The sequence below is a fragment of the Heterodontus francisci genome, chromosome 5 (genome assembly GCF_036365525.1).
Source record: "Heterodontus francisci isolate sHetFra1 chromosome 5, sHetFra1.hap1, whole genome shotgun sequence".
Classification (NCBI taxonomy): Eukaryota; Metazoa; Chordata; class Chondrichthyes; order Heterodontiformes; family Heterodontidae; genus Heterodontus; species Heterodontus francisci.
Window position 1 is genome coordinate 199084978 of NC_090375.1, and position 21914 is coordinate 199106891.

The 21914-nt window shown below is 42.2% G+C and overlaps 1 gene segment (V, D, J or C); it reads left to right on the forward strand.

The window, feature by feature from the left end:
- The first annotated feature begins 19691 nt into the window (after positions 1 to 19691).
- On the forward strand, positions 19692 to 20696 carry LOC137370314 (immunoglobulin lambda variable 1-36-like). The segment is given in 2 exon segments: positions 19692 to 19774; positions 20188 to 20696. Coding segments are annotated over 2 exon segments (552 nt in total).
- The last annotated feature ends 1218 nt before the right edge of the window (positions 20697 to 21914 follow it).

Below are 21914 nucleotides of genomic sequence, written 5' to 3' on the forward strand. Positions count from 1 at the left end.
TCTCTGGCACCTTCTAACAAGATTGAAGTTCAGGAATTTCCATCTCCTCAGGCCTCAGGATGCCAATATTTACACTTGGAGGGGTTTTTCCTTTCAATGTTGATGTTTCAGGATGCTTTGAATGCCATGCTAATGAAAGCAATCTCAGGTAATTCAATCAATAGGGCAAGCCATTATTTTGGGTACAGGCTCATCAGACATATGTCTCCTCTTGGTTGCCTTGGAATCTTAAAGATATTTCAGATGCAAATTGCGGTCGCCATCTTGGCTGCCAGTTTTAAAAAAGTTAACTTGTAGGTTTTCAGCCTTTTTTTAAATCAAAAGTTTAATGTAAGTCTCCAACTGATGAATTAAAATTCCTTATTTAGCATATCATGCTTTCTTGACAAACACCACATCAATTGCATTACCCTCATCAAGCACTTTGTTACTCATCAAAAAACTTCAATTTATTTACACACAATTTTCCCTCTACAAATCTATGTTGGCTTTCCTTAGCTAATCCGCATTTGTCCAAGTGACTATTAATTTTGTCCCGAATTATCATTTCTAAGAGCTTTCCCACTAGCGAGTTTAAATTGACCGACTTGTAGTTTCTTTCTTTAACAAGGGTGTAACATTTGCAATTTTCCAGTCCTCTGGCACCACCCCTGTATCTAAGGAGGATTGAAGATTATGGCCTGTACCTCTGCAATTTTCACCCTTACTACTCTAAGTATCCTTGGATGCATCTCATCTGGTCCTGGTGACTTATCAACTTTAATTACAGCCAGGCCATCTAATACCTTCTCTTTATCAATGTTTAGCTCATCCAGTGTTTCAACTGCCTCCTCTTTTACCATGACTTGGGCAACATCAACTTCCTTGGTAAAGACAGATGCAAAGTACTCATTTAGTACCTCAGCCATACCCTCAGCTCCATGCACAAATCTCCTTTTAGGTCCTGAATTGGCCCCACCCCTCCTTTTTACCACGTTTTTCCTATTTATATGTCTGTAGAAGGCTTTTAGATTCCCTTTTTAAAAGATGAATGAAATGTGTTCCGACCAAGGCAGAAGTAATGCACTCTTAGTTCAGTCCCACTACTCCACAGGTCACAGCTTATTAGTAAAGTTTTCTCCCCAGTGGAAATTATCCAAATTAAACACTTTATTTATCCCCCAGTATAAAGCATGCCAAACCAGGTTTCTTTAAACAACAACAAAATTAACCATTTATTAATAAACCAAGTTTGAAATGTTAATGAGATAAATCTATATTTATGAAAAGATTTTATAACTTCTTATTCTTCCTAACCCTCATGCACACATGCATACATTCAAGAACCAATGGTGAACCAATTTTAAAAGGTTGTTTTTAAAGGTTGTTTTAAGTTGCAACAGTTTCTTATGAATAATAAAATAATTAGTTGCCACAGTCTGGTATTTCCAGATTGGTGAGGTGTCCCAGAGTTGAACAGTTGGATGCCATGCAAAGTCTCTTCAGGTGAAATTAATGAACAGTCTGTGATGGCTAGGCATTTAAGGCAAATCGTCTGCAGCAGATCTTTCAGCAAAAGGTCTACTTACATTTTAGCAGTCTAACATGAGAAATTTTCTTCAGATTTCAGGATCTCCCAAAAACACAAAAGGCAATATAACTCACCCATGAGGCAGGGATTCATGAGACTGGATGCAATAGCAATCTGCCATACCCAAAGCACAAGGCTTCCTTTCTCCAAAGCAGTGTTTCTCCACAGAGTGTAGCAACTCCTTTTCCTGGGTCTTTTCTCTCTCTTCTGGCAGGTCAAAACCACACCTGAAATGTAGTATTTCCTTCTAAGAGATGCAAGGCTTATTTTTTTTCAGAGAGAATAGGCCTTTTCTCTGGTCTACAAACTCAAGTCCCAGCGAGCTCACTGCTAGCTGGTCCAAGCTCCTTGGTCTGTTTCACACTGGAAAAATTAAACTAAAATCTTTCAACAACCAAAACAGTCATAAATCTTGCTTGGATACAGATTTCACAGCCTGCACACTTCAAACACCAAGTGTCAGCATTCAGTGTTCACAGAAATCCCCCTTTCCTGCTCTTAAAAGCATTCAGACCTCTTAGTTTATAAAAAAAAACTCTTGAGATATCTCTGCTCATGGCAAAATGAGATGCCACTTTTGAATGTGTTTCATCTCAAGGTAAAACAGAAATTGAAAAAAAAAAAACATTTTAAACATATTTTCGCATTCATACCTTTTATTCACTGCACTGTTAGTTAACACAATTTTCTTTGTACCATTGTTAATCATGTAACTCAACAAGGTTAAATTTGTGGCAAATCATCAGCGATAACATTGTTTTTTTCCTGAAATGTGTACAATTTTCAAATGATAAGGCTGTAACAATAAACTCCATCTGAATATTCTGGCATTTTGGTTTTTAAATTTTTCCACGAAAGTTAATGGATTATGGTCAGTGTATATATTAGTGTTTCTTTGTAGTTGTGGTGGACATATGCTTCAAAATGTTTAAGAGCCAGCAGAAGTCCTAATGTTTCTTTTCCCACGGTGGAAGACTTTTTTTTTTGGTGGTGATTCAATGTTCTTGAAAAGTACCCAATTGTTTTATCTACATCTGATTCATCATCCTGCAACAGGACTGCACCAACTCCCAGGTCAGTAGCATCAATCACTTGCTTGAAAGATTTAGCAAAATTTGGAGCAACCAACACTGGTTCATTAGTTAAGATTGTCTTTAGCTTTTCAAAAGCTGCCTGGTATTCACCTGACCATACGACCTTGGTTTTATTTTCCTGTAGCAAATTAGTTAGTGGAGCAGCTACAGCACTAAAATTCGGCACACACTTTCTGTAGAAACCACACATCCCCCAAACCTCATGATTTCACGTTTAGGCTTAAGGATGGGGAACTCCACTAAGGCCATTACTTTTGCCATTCATGGCAATACTTTTCCTTGCCCCACTATATGTCCGAGGTAGATCACTTTGCAAATTCACTTTTTTCCAGAGTTACCACCAAATCAGAGGCTTTTAATTTTTAAAACAGAGTTTCTAGCTGTGTTAAGTGTTCCTTCCAAGTGTTATTGCATATTAGTACATCATCAAGATACACTACACAGTTGGGAACACTGGCTGCCACTTGATTCATTAGTCTCCGAAAAGTTGCTGGCTCATTTTTGAGCCTGAATGGCATCATTCAGCACTGATAAAGACTGTCTGGTGTGACAAAAGCTGATATTTCTTTAGCTCGAGGTGTCAAAGGAACTTGCCAGTATCCCTTTAACAAATCTATTTTGATAAGAAACATGGCACTGCTCACTCTGTCAATACAATCATTCAAGCGAGGAATTGGGTAGGAGTCAGCCTTCATTACTGCATTGACCTTTCTGTAGGCTATGCAAAGCCAGGTTGACGCATCAGATTTAGGCACTAATAATATTGGTGAACTCCAGCTGCTTTGACTAGGTTCAATTAAGTTGTTTTACAGCATGTATTGAATTTCTGCTTTTACTTGGGCCTGTTTGTCTGTACTTAAATGGTAAGGATGCTGTTTTAAACGAACAGATTCCCCTATATCCACATCATGTGTGGCTAAGGTTGTACATCCTTGCTTATCCCTATGGACACTTTTAAATGTTATGAGTAGCATTGTTAGGTCTTCTCGTCATTCTGCATCTAAGTATGAAAGCATGTTGTCCAATTTTGCTAGCCATTCTGTATTAGCTAATCGGATAGTAGGAGCTTGAATCTGAGAATTGTCTAGGTCTCCTTCTGCCTCATCCTCACTATCCTTTTCCTTCTCAACGGTCCCTATTACCTGACATACCTGCACTGGCTTATCCTGCTCCCTTGGATAATATTGCTTTAATATCTATTTATTTTTATTTTATTTAGAGATACAGCACTGAAACTGGCCCTTCGGCCCACTGAGTCTGTGCTGACCATCAACCACCCATTTATACTAATCCTACACTAATCCCATATTCCTACCACATCCCCACCTGTCCCTATATTCCCTTACAACCTACCTATACTAGGGGCAATTTATAATGGCCAGTTTACCTATCAACCTGCAAGTCTTTGTATAGATATGACAACTCTGATCACAAGAAAAAGAATCAGTTATGTCAATCAAGTAATTTACCTTGCCCACTCTTTTTAAGCACCTTATATGGACCACTGCTTTTAATGGTTCACCCTGTAATGGTAACAATATTAATATTTCATTCCCTGGTTGAAAATTTCGGATCTTTGCGTTCTTGTCTGCCCAGTTTTTCATATTGGCTTGGGATGCTTGAAGGTGTTCCTGAGCCACATTGCAAGTTTTTGTGAGCCATTCTCGGAACAAAGGTACATATCTAATATCGAAGATTCATTCTTTTGTTCTAAGAACCTGTCTTTGATGGGTTTGAGAGGACCTCTTATTTCATGCACACAAACCAATGCGAAAGGACTAAAACCTGTAGACTCATTCAGTGATTCTCTGGTAGCAAATAAAAGAAAGTATAGCCTTTTATCCCAACCATGCAGATATTCGTGACAGTATGCTCTAATCATTGTTTTGAGAGTTTGATGGTCCCTTTCTTAAGCTCCCTGTGTCTGTGGGCGATATGCTGAAGATTTTATACCCAAATTACCTATGACTTCTTGAAATATCTTCGACATGAAATAAGAACCTTGATCCAATTGAACTTCAAGTGGCAATCCATATCCATAAAAAATTGGGTTAACTTCTCTACCACTACTTTAGCAGTAATTGCCCTCAAAGGAATGACCTCTGGGAATTGAGTAGCCATATCCATGATAGTAAGTATATATTGATGTCCTGCCTTTGTTTTTGGCAATACCCTACTAAATGGTTCCACAATAACTGGTATAGTGGTGCCAGTTTTATAGTAGGTTGCAGTTTTCCCACCATTTGGCATGTATGGCATGTGCAACAAAACTGCTTCACATCCTTTGTAAGACCTGAACAGTAATAATGTTGACTTATATGTAATTTGATCTTCTGAATCCCCATATGTCCTGCTAGAGGAATGCCAGGTGCTAACCTTAATAATTCTTGGTGATATTTAGGTGGTACCACTATCTGTTGAACAACCATCCAGTCTTTGTCCGCAAGTCTATGAGGCAGTCTCCATTTCCTCCTCAAAACCCCATCTTCAACATAATAGCCTTTTGGAACTCCTTTTGCCCCAGCTTCTGTCAGATCCAACTGTGCCATTCTATGCAACTCTGGATCAGCTGGTTGTGCTGCAATTATAGAAGATTTGCTGAACATCTCATTTGGACTATCTAAATTCCCAAGGAACGTTTCAGATACTCAGCTATTTGTTTGTCATGCCAATTTTACATCCAACAATGGAACTTGCTTAGCCATTGCTCGGGAAATATTCATGGAACTTGTTCGTGCAATTGTTTCATTTCTTTAACTTCACTTGGTTTCTCTGTGACTACTGGAGAAGCTGATACTCTTGATCTGGCCAAATCTTTCCCTGGAAGTAGGTCAATTCCCTCTATCAGCAAACTATGGACAGCTCCTACAGTTACCATCCCAGATATAAGGTCACACACTAGGTGTACTCTATATAAAGGTACGGGTATATACTCCCCACCAATACCATTAACTAAAACCTGAGCACTCAGTGTGCTCTCTGGTGGAAATGTTACACCTTTCCCCAGCAAATGCATCAGTTAAGACAAAGGATGGAAATTACAGTGCGGAGTAGGGCAGCTTTGAGATAAGGTGAGGTGGCGCTTCTGGAGAGAGAGGTCGAGTATGTACATGTGCCGGCACATGGCACTGAGTGTGGATCTCAGGCGAAAACAGCAGTTTGCAGAATGTTGTATATCACAGTTATACCTGTAGTCTTGGGTGGATTCAAAACATGAAGGATGGAACTTCAGTTGGAATCCAGTGGAATAAGTCGGAGCCAGAGACAGTCACTGAGGAAGGAAATGTGGCTGTGAAAAAGAGTTTAGGTAGACACTTTATCAAACATCAGGAGGGAAATGGAAAGCAATGAATGTGAACAAGGTAAAAGAGATAAATGGAAATCCCGTTGGAGAGAAAAGCAGAAGTTCTTCAAGGTAGGCTTTCCTGGAAGAGAAGAGGTAATGAATTAAACAGGAACAGAAGAGCAAAATACTGTCAATGCTGGAACTCTGCAATAAAAACAGTAAGTGTTGGAAATACTCAACAGGGCTGGCAGCATTAGAGAAGCTCAGTTAAACCTTTCTTCAGAACTGGCAAAAGTTAGAAATATAATAGGCTTTGAGCAAGTGAAAGGGGGGAGTGGGGAAGAAGAACAAAGGGTTAGATGTATGATAGAGCAGAGGGCAGGAGAGATTAATGACAGAGATGTTGCAGATCAAAAGACAAAGGGCGTTCCACTAGTCGTAGTCTGAGATGAAGCATTAATCCAGAGAGAGTGTTAAAAGCAAAATACTGAACTGCTCTGATCAAAAGCAAAAACATGAAAGACAAGTTTAAGATAGGTACGTAGTTAATAAATAAAATAAAATAACATTAAACTGGCAGTCATACTCTGAAATTGTTGAACTCATTGTTGAGTCCAGAAGGCTGTAGAGTGCCTAATTGGAAGATGGGGTCCTGTTCCTCAAGCTTAGGTTGAGCTTCGTTGGAACACTGTAGCAGGCCAAGGACAGAAATGTGGGCATGAGAGCAGTGTGGTGAACTAGATGCTCCAATTACTGGTCCAGTTACATATCCATTATGCTACTCTACTCCGTATCCAGAGATTGACAAATTCATAGCTTGGCCACAGCTCAGAGTAATCGATCTGCTCTCTTGCTGCAGCGTTTCATGTCCGGAGCATCAGGATCACAAAATATATTTTAATTCACATAAATGCGGGTTCAGATCATTTATTTCTTTGTCGAGTGTAACTACATTAGGAGAGTGAAACGAAATCACTGTTAAGTTTGATCCAGTTCTGGGAAATAGGTTTGCCTCTTCCCCCTGTCTCTGCCCCTCCAATCTGACTGCACACCTCCCAGCCGGTTCAAACAGATGAACTCAGAGCCATTCATTTCCTATTTAAAAGTTAACAATCCGAAATTGACTTTTGAATTAATAATTTGCGCGAGTGTTAAAGCAATAGAAACAAATGAAAAACAACAGAACGAGGTGAGTTATCACACAGAGAGTGACAGGTCTCACATTTTATAATGTAGAGTGACTGTAAACTAGGCGGGTTTTATGTCGAGAGGAAATTCGCGCCATTGGACTGATTACAGGAGGAGGGGGCGGGGTAGAAGGGACCCCGGTCTTTTACATTTATATCCGTGAGAGCAACCGAGTACCAAGCGGATCGGTCACTGCACGATGTTCTGGGTGATAGTGACGCTATTTTTACCCAGTGTGTGCTTATATTTATTTATTTATATCTTATGTCTGTCCAGCATTCTTTATCATCATTTTCAAATCAGATAATTTTGCGCATTTTTTCTAGGTGGGTGTTTTGCCTTGTCTGTAACACAGACTGCAATATCAATAACAAGAAGCCCCGGTAAAAGTGTCAGATTTCAGTGTACGGTAAGCGGAGAGAGCACCGTGATCCATTGGTACCAGCAGAGACCCGGTCAGGCGCTCGCCAGAATCCTCTATTATGACCAGAGCCTCACTCGGGATCCGGAATTCAGCTCCAGGTTCAAAGCAGACAAGAATAACAATGTGTGCACGTTAATAATCAATAACATCGCGGAGGAAGACTCTGCCACTTATTACTGTGCCTATTGGGACAGCACAGTGCTGAACAGAGACAGAAACCCTTATCAAAATCCCAGGCGTTTCAGCTCGCTCCCCCGTCAGCTACCATGCAAACAACAACTTACATTTATATATGTCTTTAACGTAATTTAAAATTTCAAGATGGATGGATTTTTGTTTAGGAGTATGAAAGGATATCGAGCAAAGGCGGGAACATGGAGTTGAGGGACAAACCAGCCATGATCAGACTGAACAGTGAACAGGCTTGATGGACTGAATGGCCTCCTCCTGTTTCTGTGATCCACAAGAAATGATCTTGGTCAATTTCGTCCCTTCACATTCCCGACTGGAATACAAGCTGGATTTAAAGAAGAAATAAGCCCATGTGTGTCTGACACAAGCACAGGCCTTTAATCCTCCTGATAAAACGGTGCCCAACAGAATATTACAAATGATCGATTTTTCTATTATCTACTTTACAGTTTTTTCTTCTTTTTTTCTTTTCTCATTCCATTACCACCTCCTTTTGCCTCACACCATCATCCCTTTTCTCATTTAATCTCTCCTGCCTCCCACTCGATCACAGACATTCCCTTTTGTTCTTTCACCCATTCACCCCGCCCCTTTCCCAGCGTCTGTTTTTGCCCAAAACATGTCACATTTCTAACTTTTGCCAGTTCTGACGAAAGGTCATCGACCTGAATCCTTAACTCTGTTTCTCTCTCCACAGATGCTGCCGGACCTGCTGAGTATTTCCAGCATTTTCCGTTTTTATTGCAAATCCGGGCATCTGGAAAGAGGTGAACGAGAAGACGGGGTGGGTTTGACAAAATCTCACTGATGGGGTTGTGGGAAGTGAATCATTTCCTTTTAGTTTGTAACCAGCTGGTTGAGTGAACAGTCCCTGATCCAGCAGAGTGAACATGTCACTGTATTACTGGTTCATTGTGGTGATCGTTTTTCCCCTGTATGTGTTTCTGATGCTATTATTCAAATGCTGTTATTCAGTCTGCTCTGTCACGCTGTTTTGCTCAAACCTTGGAACAGATTATCCCATCCGTTAGCTAAACTGCAGGTAAAACTGAAATACAAGGTGGCTCGGTCAGCAGCAATGTAGGCCCACGAAAAGCTGAAAACGGAGATATTGTCATTGATAATGGGGAAATGGCAGACATGTTGAACAATTACTTTGCCTCAGTATTTACAGTTGAAAAGGAGGATAACTTGCCGGAAGTCCCCCCAAAAATTAATAGCTGATAGGGGACAGGGACTTAATACAATTAACATAAATAAAACATCAGTAACAAGGAAATTAATGGAACTAAAGAGTGAGAAATCCCCAGGACCTGACGCTTTCCATCCGAGGGTGTTAACGGAAGTCGGGGAGCACATTGTAGATGCCCTAACTATAGTCTTTCAGAGTTCCCTAGATTCAGGAGTGGTCCCTCTGGATTGGAAAGTTGCCCATGTCACTCCACTTTTTAAGAAGGGTGAAAGGGGGAACCAAGGAAATTACAGACCAGTTAGCCTGACATATGTGGTGGGCAAGTTGCTGGAGTCTATAGTCAAGGATCGGGTGACTGAACACAGGCACAGCCAGCATGGCTGACAAATCTCATTGAATTTTTTGAAGAGGTGACTAAGGTAGTGGACAGGGGAATGTCTATGGATGTTATTTATATGGACATCCAGAGGCATTTGATAAAGTCCCACATAAGAGACTGTTCACTAATGTAGAAGCTCATGGAGTTGAAGGCAAATTATTGACATGGTTAGAAAATTGGTTGAGTGGTAGGCGACAGAGAGTGGGGATAATGGGTAAGTACTCCGATTGGCAGGATGTGACTATTGGTGTCCCGCAGGGATCTGTATTGGGGCCTCAATTATTCACATATTTCATTAACGACTTGGATGATGGCAAAGTAAGTCATATATCCAAATTTGCTGATGATACAAAGTTAGGCGGCATTGTAGACAGTCTAGATGATAGCATAAAATTGCAAAGAGATATTGACAGACTAGGCGAGTGGGCAAAACTATGGCAGATGGATTTCAATGCAGGCAAGTGTGAGATTATCCATTTTGGACCAAAAAAGGATAGAGCAGGGTACTTTCTAAATGGGAAGAGGTTAAGTACAGTGGATGTCCAAAGAGACTTGGGAGTTCAGGTGCATAGATCTTTAAAATGCCACGAGCAAGTGCAGAAAATAATCAAAAAGGCTAATAGAATACTAGCCTTTATATCTAGAGGATTGGAGTATAAAGACAGAGAGGTTATGCTGCAGCTGTACAAAACACTGGTTAGAACCCACTTGGAGTACTGTGAGCAGTTCTGGGCACCACACCATAGGAAGGATATATTGGCCTTGGAGGGAGTGCAACGTAGGTTTACAAGAATGATACCTGGACTACAGGGGTTAAGTTACAAGGAGAGATTACACAAATTAGGCCTGTTTTTGCCAGAATTTAGAAGGTTAAGGGGTGATCTGATCGAAGTCTTCAAGATATTAACAGGAAAGGACAGGCCAGATAAAGACAAACTATTTCCACTGGTTGGAGATTCTATAACTAGGGGGCATAGTCTAAAAATTAGGACCAGACCATTCAGGAGAGATGTTAGGAAGCACTTCTTCATGCAAATGGTGGTAGAGGTTTGGAACTCTCTCCCACAAACAGCAGTTGAAGCTAGAACAGTTGTTAATTTTAAATCTGAGATAGATAGATTTTTGTTAAGCAAAGATATTAAGGGATATGGGCCAAAGGCAAGTAAATGGAGTTAGGCTGCAGATCAGCCATGATCTCATTGAATGGCGGGACAGGCTCGTGGGGCTGAATGGCCCACTCCTCTTCCTGTCTTCCTATTTTCCTATGTTCCTGTAACGATCCCCTTCACTGGTACCAACAGAAACCCGGCCAGGCACCCACCAAAATACTCTATTATGGGGGAAGTATATCGTGGGATCCGGGATTTGGTGAATGGTTTAAAGCCGGGAAGAGTAAAGACAATGAATTCTACCTCACAATCGACAAAATAAAGGCAGAGGACGCGGCCACTTATTACTGCGCGTATTGGGTGTACACAGTGTGAAACAGAAAGACAAACTCTGTGCAAAAACCCTGAACCAATTATCAGAGAAACCCACACACTCCTTGCCTAATCCGACACCGCAGCTGGATTTGTCTTAACTTTTTCCGCCTAAAGCCCTGAATTGCCAAGTGATGCGATGCGAGCCAAGACTCGGTCATTTTGATCTATTTGCCTCTTCTGATAGCCTTCTTCTGATGATCTGATAGCCATTACGGAGACGTGGCTGCAGGATGACAAGGATTGGGTCCTGAATATTGAGCAGTATATGCCATTCAAGAAGTATAGGAAACGAGGTAAAGGAGGAGGGGTAGCGCTCTTAATCAAGGATGGTATTGGTGCAATAGTTAAAGCTGACCTTGATTCAAGAGATCAGGATGTAGAATCGGTTTGGATGGAAATGAGGAATAATATGGGAAAGAAGTCATGAGTGGGCGTGGTCTACAGGCCCCCTAAAAGTTATCACAATGTAGGACGAAGTATAGAAGAAGAAATATTGGGTCCTTGTGATAAAGGGACGGGTCGCTCTTCCGGGTCTGGCTTTCGGGCTCGAGTCGGGCCGGGCCGGGTCCAGGTCGGATCGGGCCGGGTCCAGGTTGGACACTCAACTGCTGTTAAGTGTTAAAAGTAAAAAAACCTACCTGAGCTGGGAGTCTGGGACGTCAAGGAGGGAAACTCTGAGTCTGTGCAGTGAGCGAGTGAGTGTCTCGATGATGTCGTCATGCTCATGCTGCAGCTTCCTGCAGATTCGGAGTCGCAAGGTAGGTAAAGGGAACATTCCGGTGGTCGGGTTGGGCTCGGATCGAGTTGGGGTTGGGTCGGTCGGGCGAAAAAATGGAGGGATTTGGGCTGGGTTGGGCTCGGGTTCGAGTCAAGTTTTTCCCCCTGACCTGAGCAGGCTTTTAGCCTGGATGAGGAGTTTAGATTAGATTAGATTAGAGATACAGCACTGAAATAGGCCCTTCGGCCCACCGTGTCTGTGCCGAACATCAACCACCCATTTATACTAATCCTACACTAATCCCATTTTCCTACCAAACATCCCCACCTGTCCCTATATTTCCCTACCACCTACCTATACTAGTGACAATTTATAATGGCCAATTTATCTATCAACCTGCAAGTCTTTTGGCTTGTGGGAGGAAACCCACGCAGACACAGGGAGAACTTGCAAACTCCACACAGGCAGTACCCAGAATCGAACCCGGGTCCCTGGAGCTGTGAGGCTGCAGTGCTAACCACTGCGCCACTGTGCCGCCGGATATCTCAGATTATTCAGAATAAGTATATTCCTACTATAAAGAAAAATTCTCAGGGGTGGACCCACCAACCATGGTTAACTTAAGTTAAAGAAAGCATCAAGCTTAAGGAAAATGCAACTAATTGCGCAAGGATGAATGGCAGGTCAGATGATTGGTCAGAATATAAGTAACGGCACAGAATGACTAAAAGGTTAATCAGGAGAAAGAAATTGGAGTATGAGAGGAAGCTAGCTAGAAATGGAAAAAAAATGGATAGCAAGAGTTTCTACAGGTATTTAAAGAGGAAAAGAATAAGTAAAGTGAGTGTTGGTCCTCTAGAGAGTGAGAATGGGGAGTAACAAAATAGCAGGTGAAAAGAACAAATATTTTGCTTCTGTCTTCATGATAGAGGATACAAAAAAATTCCAGTAATAGCTGTAAATCAGGAGGTGGAAGGAAGAGAGGAACTTGGTGAAATTACAATCACCAGGTAAGTGGTACTGACCAAACTGATGGAGCTGTGGGCTGACAAGTCCCCTGGTCCTGATGGGCTTCATGCTAGCGTTTTAAAAGAGGTGGCTAACGAGGCAGTAGATGTGTTGGTGTGAATTCTTCAAAATCCGCTAGATTCTGGAAAAGTTCCATCAGACTGGAAAGTAGCAAATATAACCTCTCTATTCAAGAAGGAGAGAGGCAGAAAACAGGTAATTATAGACCAGTTAGCCTGACGTCTGTCGTGGGGAAGGTGTTAGAATCAATCATTTAGGAGGTTATAGCTGGGCACTTAGAAAACTCAAGGTAATCGGGAATAGTCAGCATGGTTTTGTGAAAGGGAAATCATGTCTAACCAATTTATTGGAGTTCTTTGAAAGAGTAACATGCGCTATGGATAAAGGGGAGCCCGTTGACGTAGTGTACTTGGATTTCCAGAAGGCATTTGACAAGGTGCCACATAAAAGGTTATTGCACAATGTAGGAGCTCATTGTGTAGAGGGTAACATATTAGCATGGATAGAAGATTGGCTGGCAGAAGACAGAAAGTATGCATAAATGGGCCCTTTTCTGAGTGGCAGGATCTGACAAGTGGAGTCCTGCAGGGGTCTGTGCTGGGGCCTCAACTTTTACAATTTACATCAATAACTTAGATGAGGGAAGCGATGGCATGGTAGCTAAATTTGCAGATGACACAAAGATAGGTAGGAAAGTATGTTGTGATGAGGACATAAGGAGTTTGCAGCCTGATATAGATAGAGTGAGAGGGCAAAAATCTAGCAGATGGAGTATAATGTGGGAAAAGGTGAAGTTGTTCACTTTGGCAGGAAGAATAAAAAGGCAGAGTATTACTTAAATGGAGAAAGATTGCAGATTTCTGAGGTGCAGAGGGATCTAGGTGTTCTAGTGCACAAAAAGTTATAATGTAGGTACAACAAGTAGTAATGAAGGCTAATGGAATGCTATCCTTTATTACGAGAGGAATTGAAAATAAAAGTAAGGACATTATGCTTCAGTTATACAGGGCTTTGGTGAGACCACATCTCGAATACTGTGTGCAGTTTTGGTCTCTTTATTTAAGGAAGAATGTAAATGCTTTGAAGGCGGTTTAGAGGAGGTTTACAAGATTGATACCTGGAATGAGCGGGGCATCTTATGAAGAAAGGTTGGACAGACTGGGCTTGTTTTCAATGGAGTTGAAAAGAGTGAGGGGAGACTTGGTTAAAGTATATAAGATCCTTAACAGTCTTGACAAGGTGGATGTAGAAAGGATGTTTTCTCTTGTAGGTGAGTCAGGAACTAGGGGGCACTGTTTTAAAATTAGGGGTCGCCGTTTTAGGACAGAGATGAAGAGAATTCTTTTCTCTCAGAAGGTTATGCAACTTTGGAACTCTCTGCCTCAGAAGATGGTGGAGGTGGGGGGGGGGGCATTGAATATTTTTAAGGTGAAGGTAGATAGATTCTTGTTAGGCAAAGGAATCAAAGGTTATCGATAAGGCACAGAAAGAGGCCATTCAGTCCATCATGTCTGCACCAGCTGAAAAAACTAGCTGCCCAATCTAATCCCACCTTCCAGTACCTGGTCCATATCCTTGCAGGTTACAGCATTCAGGTACAGGTCCAGGTGTCTTTTAAGTGAGTTGAGGGTTTCTGCCTCCACCACTGATCTGGACAGTGAATTCCAGATATCCACCACCCTCTGGGTGAAAAGGTTTTTCATCATGTCCCCTCTAATCCTTGTACCAATCGCCTTAAATCTGTGCTCCCTGGGAACTGATCTCTCTGCTAGGGGAACAGGTCCTTCCTTTCTACTCTATCTAGGCCTCTCATAATGTTGTACCTCAATTAAGTCACTCCTGAGCCTCCTCTGTTCTAAGGAAAACAACCCTAACCTATCCAATCTTTCCTCATAGCTGCAACTTTCAAGCCCTGGCAACATTCTTGGAAATCTCCTCTGTACTCTCTCCAGAGCAATTTTGCCCTTCCTGTAATGTACTGGCCAGAACTGTATGCAGTACTCCAGATGTGGCCTAATCAGCATTTTATACAGTTCCAGCATTACATCCCTGCTTTTGTATTCTATACCTCAGCCAATAAAATAAAGCATTCCATATGCCTTCTTCACCACTTTATCTACCCATCCTGCCACCTTCGGAGACCTGTGGACATGCTCTCCGAGGTCTCTCACTTCTTCTACCCCTCTCAATATCCTCCTGTTTATTGTGCATTCCCTTGCTTTGTTTGCCCTCACACTTCTCCAGATTGAATTCCATTTGCCACTTTTCTGCCCACTCAACCAAACCATTGATATCATTCTGGAGTCTACAGCTGTCCTCTTCACTATCAACTACACAGCCAATTTTTGTGTCATCTGCAAATTTCCCAATCATGCCTCCCACATTTAATTCCAAATCATTGATATATATCACAAACAGCAAGGGACCCAACGCTGAGCCCTGTGGAATGCCACTGGAAACCACCTTCCAGTCACAAAAATATCCGTTGACCATTACCGTTTGTTTCTTGTCCCTGAGCCAATTTTGCATCCAACTTGCCACATTCCCTGTATCTCATGGGCTTTTATTTTTACGGCCAGTCTGCCCTGTGGGACCTTGTCAAATGCGTTACAAAAATCCATGTCGACCACATCCACTGCACCACCCTCATCAATCCTCCTTGTTACTTCCTCAAAAAGTTGAATTATGTTAGTAAGACACGACCTTCCCTTAACAAATCCATGTTGAATATCCCTGATTAATCCTTGCCTTTCTAAGCGGCAGTTTATCCTATGTTCCTGAATTGATTCTAATAACCAACACACTATCAAGGTCAGACTGACTGGCCTATAATTATTTGGGTTATCCCTTGCACCCTTTTTACACAATGGTACAAGGTTTGCGAACCTCCAATCCTCTGGTAACTCACCTGTATCTAGTGAGGATTTGAAGATGATCCTCGGATCATCTTCTATTTCTTCCCTTGCTTCTTCTAACAACCTGGGATACAATTCATCCGGCCCTGGTGATTTATCCACTTTCAAGGATGTGAGACCCTCTAGTACCCACTCTCTCATTATGCTTAATACATCTAATATTTCACACTCCTCCTCTTTTACTACGATGTCTGCATCATCCCACTCCTTTGTGAAGAAAGAGACAAAGTACTCGTTAAGAATCCTGCCCACATATTCTGCATCCATGCATAAGTTCCCTTGTACATCCCTGTTAGGCCCTACCCTTTCCTTAGTTATCCTCTTGTTCTTAATGTACTGATAAAACAGTTTTGGGTTTTCTTCAGTTTTACTTGCCAATAATTTTTCATGTCCTCTCTTTGCTTTCCTAATTTCCTTTTTTACTTCACCCCTGCTCTTTCTATACTCCTCTAGGCTTTCTAATGTTTTTTGTGACTGTCATAAGCTTTATTTTTCTACTTTTTCTTATCTTGTGTGCTTCTAGCTAACCAGGGAACTCTAGATTTGGCAGGTGTCTACACTGAATGCCTCCCCTTGGTTTGCCACTGATTTTCCTTCAAGTAGCTGTATACAGTCCACTTTCATCAGATCAACCCTCAGCTTCATAAAATTTTCCTTCCCCCAATTTAGAACTTTTACTATAATAAAAGCAAAATACTGCGGATGCTGGAAATCTGAAATAAAAACAAGAAATGCTGGAACCACTCAGCAGGTCTGGAAGCATCTGTGAAAAGAGAAGCAGAGTTAACGTTTCGGGTCAGTGACCAAAGAAAGGTCACTGACCCGAAACGTTAACTCTGCTTCTCTTTTCACAGATGCTGCCAGACCTGCTGAGTGGTTCCAGCATTTCTTGTTTTTAGAACTTTTACTCCTGCTCTATCTTTCTCCTTATCCATAATAATGCTAAAATTAACTGTGTTATGGTCACTAGCTCCAAAATGGTCACCCACTGCTAATTTATCCACTTGCCCAAATTCATTACCAAAGACTAAATCTAGAATTGAGCCCCCTCTTGTTGGGCTTGTTACATGCTGGCTAAAAAAGTTCTCGAATGTAGTTCAAGAATCTTGTGCCCTCTGTGCCCTTGACACTGTTTGTATCCCAATTGATATTAGGGTGGTTGCAATGCCCAACTATTATTGCCCTGCAGTTTTTGCACTCAGAAATTTGCCTACATATTTGTTCTTCTATCTCCCTCTCACTATTTGGGGGTCTATAGTACACTCCCAGTAGTGTTGCTGCCTCCTTTTTACTTCTGAGCTCAAGCCATATGGCCTCATTTGATGATTCATTTAGTATATCATCCCTCCTCACAGCTGTTATTGATTCCTTAACCAATAATGCTAGACTGCCTCCTTTTTTTTTATCCCCCTCTCTATCCAGCCTACTGGAATAGTACCAGAGATGAGGAACTACAGTTATGTGGAGAGATTAGAGTAGATGGAGCTGTTCACTTTAGAGCAGACAAGGTTAAGAGGCAATTTAATTGAGGTGTTCAAGTTGTGAAAGTTCTTGATAGAGTAAAAAAGGCAAAATTATTTCCACTGCCAGGAGAGTCACTGGCCAGAGTACACAGATTGAATTGGATAAGAACCAGAGGGGTGATGAGGAGATTTTGTTTTAATTGGAGTGAGATGTCGAGATTGGACACACTACCTTAGTGGTGGTGATCTCATAGTAACTTTCAAAAGGAAATGGGATCAAAATTTGAAAAGGAAACGTTTGTAGGGTTATGGGGAAAGAGCAAGGCAGTAGGATTAATTGGATAGCTTTTTCAAAAGAGCTGCACAGGCATGGTGGGCCGAATGGCCCCTTCATTACTGTACGATTCCGTGATTCTATCAACTCTACATGACATCACCAGTCCCTACACTCCAAAATGTTATGGTCAGCTCACTTACAGGAAAAGATTTACATTAAAAAAAAAGGCAGGAAACCCTATTAACTTGCTTTCTCACCACCCAGATCATGAGGTGAAAGTAGCTGGAGACCCAGGCTAACACCACCTGATCTTGACTTATGGGTCCATGTAGGTACATCGGCTACCATGACCAAAGATGAGAGCCAGAGGATCTCATTTGTTGTGTGGATTGTGGAACACACATGTCAGAGGTCCACCTCCTGCTAATAAAGAATTTGCATATTTTATAGCACCATTTACCATCTCAGGACGTCCCAAAGTGCTTTACAGCCATTGAAGTACTTTTTGAAGTTTAGATGCTGTCGTAACGGGTCTTTTTCTGAATGGCAGGCAGTGACTAGTGGGGTACCGCAGGGATTGTTAGGACCCCAGCTATTCACAATATATATTAATGATTTATATGAGGGAACTAACTGTAATATCTCCAAATTTGCAGATGACACAAAACTGGGTGGGAGGGTGAGTTGTGAGGAGGATGCAGAGAAGCTTCAGGGTGATTTGGACAAGTTGAGTGAGTGGGCAGATGCAGTATTATGTGGATAAATGTGAGGTTATCCACTTTGGTAGCAAAAATAGGAAGGCAGATTATCTGAACAGCTATAAACTGAGAGAGGGGAATATGCAACGAGACCTGGGTGTTCTCGTACACCAGTCGCTGAAGGTAAGCATGTAGGTGCAACAGGCAAATGGTATGTTGGTCTTCATAGCGAGAGGATTCAAGTACAGGAGTAGGGATGTCTTGCTGCAATTATACAGGGCATTGGTGAGGCCACACCTGGAATATTGTGTGCAGTTTGGTCTCCTTATCTGAGGAAGGATGTTCTTGCTATAGGGGGAGTGCAGCAAAGGTTTACCAGATTGATTCCTGGGATGGTGGGACTGATGTATGAGGAGAGATTGAGTCGGTTAGGATTATATTTGCTGGAGTTCAGAAGAGTGAGGGGGTATCTCATAGAAATCTATAAAATTCTAACAGAACTTGACAGGGTAGATGCAGGAAGGATGTTTCCGATGGTGGGGGAGTCCAGAACCAGGGGTCATAGTCTAAGGATACAGGGTAAACCTTTCAGGACTGAGATGAGGAGAAATTTCTTCACCCAGAGAGTGGTGAGCCTGTGGAATTTGTTACCACAGAAAGCAGTTGAGGCCAAAACATTGTATGTTTTCAAGAAAGAGTTAGATATAGCTCTTGGGGCAAAAGGGATCAAAGGAGATAGGGGGAAAACAGGAACAGATTACTGAGTTGCATGATCAGATGTGATCATAATGAATGGTGGAGCAGGCTCGAAGGGTCGAATGGCTTACTCCTGCTCCTATTTTCTATGTTAGGAAAAGTGGCTGTTAAATTGCTCGCAGCAAGCTCCTACAAACATCAATAGATAAATAGCCAGCTAATCTATTTTAGTGATGTTGGTTGAGGGATAAATATTGGCCAGGATACCGGAGAGAACTCCCCTGCTCTTCCTCAAATAATGCCATGGGATCTTTTACATCCACTTGACAGGGCAGAGGGGCTCTCAATTTAAGGTCTCATCTGAAAGACGGCACCTCCGACTGTGCAGCACTCCCTCATTACTGCACAGTGAGCGTCAGCTTGGATTCAATGTTCAAGTCTCTGATGTGCGTCTTGAACCCACGAAATTTCGAGGCTGTCAATGACCAAACTTTCAGAAACTGAAAATAATCGCCGAGTTTCTCTGTAATGTTAGAGAGCGGGGTTGAAGAAAATATGAAGGACGGAAAGTGAGAAAAAAGATAAAAGCAGAGAAAATGCAAAAGGGGGGTGGGGGCGTAAATGACAGATAAATACAGTCAGCAAGACAGGACAGTAAGAACTCCAGTCATACGAGAGAGCGAAACGAATTGTTGGAGCCAATAATGATTACAAAATTATTAATGGGAGTAAAAAGACAAGAGCGAGGCAGTAATTTAATTACTTCAATTTTGTATAAAAGGTGCACCGTCTGTAGTTGACAATAGGTTTAAACCACGGCGGCTCTCACCTCCTGTTCTTTCTTTTGGGCCTCCTTATCTCGAGAGACAATGGATACGCGCCTGGAGGTGGTCAGTGGTTTGTGAAGCAGCGCCTGGAGTGGCTATAAAGGCCTCCTGTATATCAATGGATAAACGCTTAACCATTGTGTAAACAGCGGCGAAGCAATGATCCAGATCCTGAACAGATCACGGTACCACCAGGAAGTGGAACCGCTTTACTCCGACTGCATCCGAATTTCGAGTCATTTCCTGTTTAAGAATCTGATTTAACAGAGCAAGTGCAACCTAATCTTCATTGCTGTACCATGTCGTTCCACTGGTTGGTTATTGTGCTGATACTTTCCTCCAGTAAGTGTGCCAGGAATCAGTTACAATCATAGAATCATAGAACAGCTGCAGCACAGAAGCAGGCCATTCGGCCTGTCGTGTAGGTGCTGGCTCTCTGCAAGAGCAATTCAGCTGGTCCTTCTCCCTCACCCTTTCCCCGTCGCCCTGCATTTTTTTCTCTTCAGGTGTTTATCCAATTCCCTTTTGAAAGTCACGATTGAATCTGTCTCCAGCACACTCTCAGGCAGTGCATTCCAGATCCGAACCACACACTGCGTGAAAAAGATTTCCTCCTTATTTTTTTTGCCACTCGCCTTAAATCGGTGTTCTCTGGTTCTCGACGCTTCCGCCAATGGGAACAGTTTCGCTCTATCGACTCTGTGATTTCTGCCTACCCTTCAAAACTATATGGCTTTTCTGTGTTTAATTTGCAGATGAATATTTAGCCAAGGCTTTGAAGCAGTTTCCGATATCGATCACCAAGCCTAAGACTACAACGGTCAAAATACAATGTGTGACACAAGCCACGGAAACTATTCACTGGTACCAGCAGCAACCAAACCAGGCGCCTAGAAGAATAATCCATTATAGCAACAGAGGAGCGGAGTTGGATCCTGGAATCTCAGCCAAATTCTCAGCTGAGAAGAGTGACTCTTCGTTCTTTCTTGTCATTGATAACATTGAACTGTCTGATTCTGCCATGTATTACTGTGCCTACTGGATCTCCACAGTGAGAAACAACAGCAGAAGCCCATTACAAAAACCCCCAGGGCTCCCCGCTGCTCAGCGCAGTCACACAAGTTCCCAGAGCAAAGGAGATTCAAAGTCTGATTGCGTGAAATTCCAAATTGCAAAAGCAATACAGGAAGTAGCTTTTATTTCAACAGTTAAAGCACAAACAACTGTAATTGTGTTTTTAAAATCCGGGGATGCGTATGGATAAAGGGAAAGGGGAATATCTTTCAGAAACAGTTTATCAGTCATTTCATTCACTGAAGCGCGACTTTTGTTACACGGTTGGTGAATCTGTGAATCTTTGCGACATATTTTCCATTTAGTTTCGGTTATGGATTTAAATTTGGAGATAAAGGTGTTTTTTGAAACTGTTCTCACTATGTGACGATGAGGCCGCCAATGCTTTTTAATCTGTTTCGAAGAATTCTTACTTTCAAAATGAGAAAAAATATAAATATCAAAGGATACCAAATATAATCGATGCATCACTGATGAATCAAGAATCAATCATTAATCAATCAATCACTAATCACAGCTTCGGTGCTCGCTTTAACATTGGTGACAACTGGACTCCAGGCGCGGGACACAACACAACTCCCACACACCAGGACAATGTCCCTCTGCAAATCCTTATTCTCAATTTCCCAGTGATCCCTCGTCGTCTCCCTGATAAGCGATGCTCGCAATTCACAAACAATCCTTGATGTCTTCTATTTTGGAACAGAATTTTTTTAAATAAATCGTAGATTTCCGTTGTTCTTTCCGAATGTTAATGCCAGCTAGTTTATTTGATGCAAGTCTCTTCTTTTAAAATCGTTTATAATGGAATAAACGGACAGTGAAAGGAATGATATCGTTCCTTATTTTCAACTTTCTTTGGAAGGCCCTGCATTAAAACGAAAACGCGGCCAATAATTGATCAACAGTCTCGTTTTATTGAATTCTCACGTGTACATTTTATGAAGCAGCGCCTGACACACACATTGTAAAGGGTCCACGTTCGTGCTTATATTTCGTGGAAGTTGCATTCCCATGTGCTTTTTGTGAACCCAGAGCACATTCGGGTGTATTCACACTGCCAGCTGTGCTTGTCCAAGGGTCGAGGCAGATTGTTTGGCCTTTGGTTCCCGGAGTTTAGTCAGATCTATGGATAGCAGGTCGTGACGGCTTTGCTTGGGGTTATTGGCTGGAATTTAACGCCCCATCCCCTGGAGTGGGCTGGGTGGGGGCGGTGCGATCGTTCACACTGCCTACTAGCGGAGGCAGAGGTCGCAGGCAGCTGGGGCCAATTGAAGCCTCCCTGCTGCTGGTGGCATTTAGCCAGTGACGTCACCTGGCAGCCTCTTTCCATGCTGGGGGGACCCTCCTGATCGGGACCCCCGTGCCCCACAGAGGGACACCCCGAGCAGCAAGGGCTGCCTCTGCT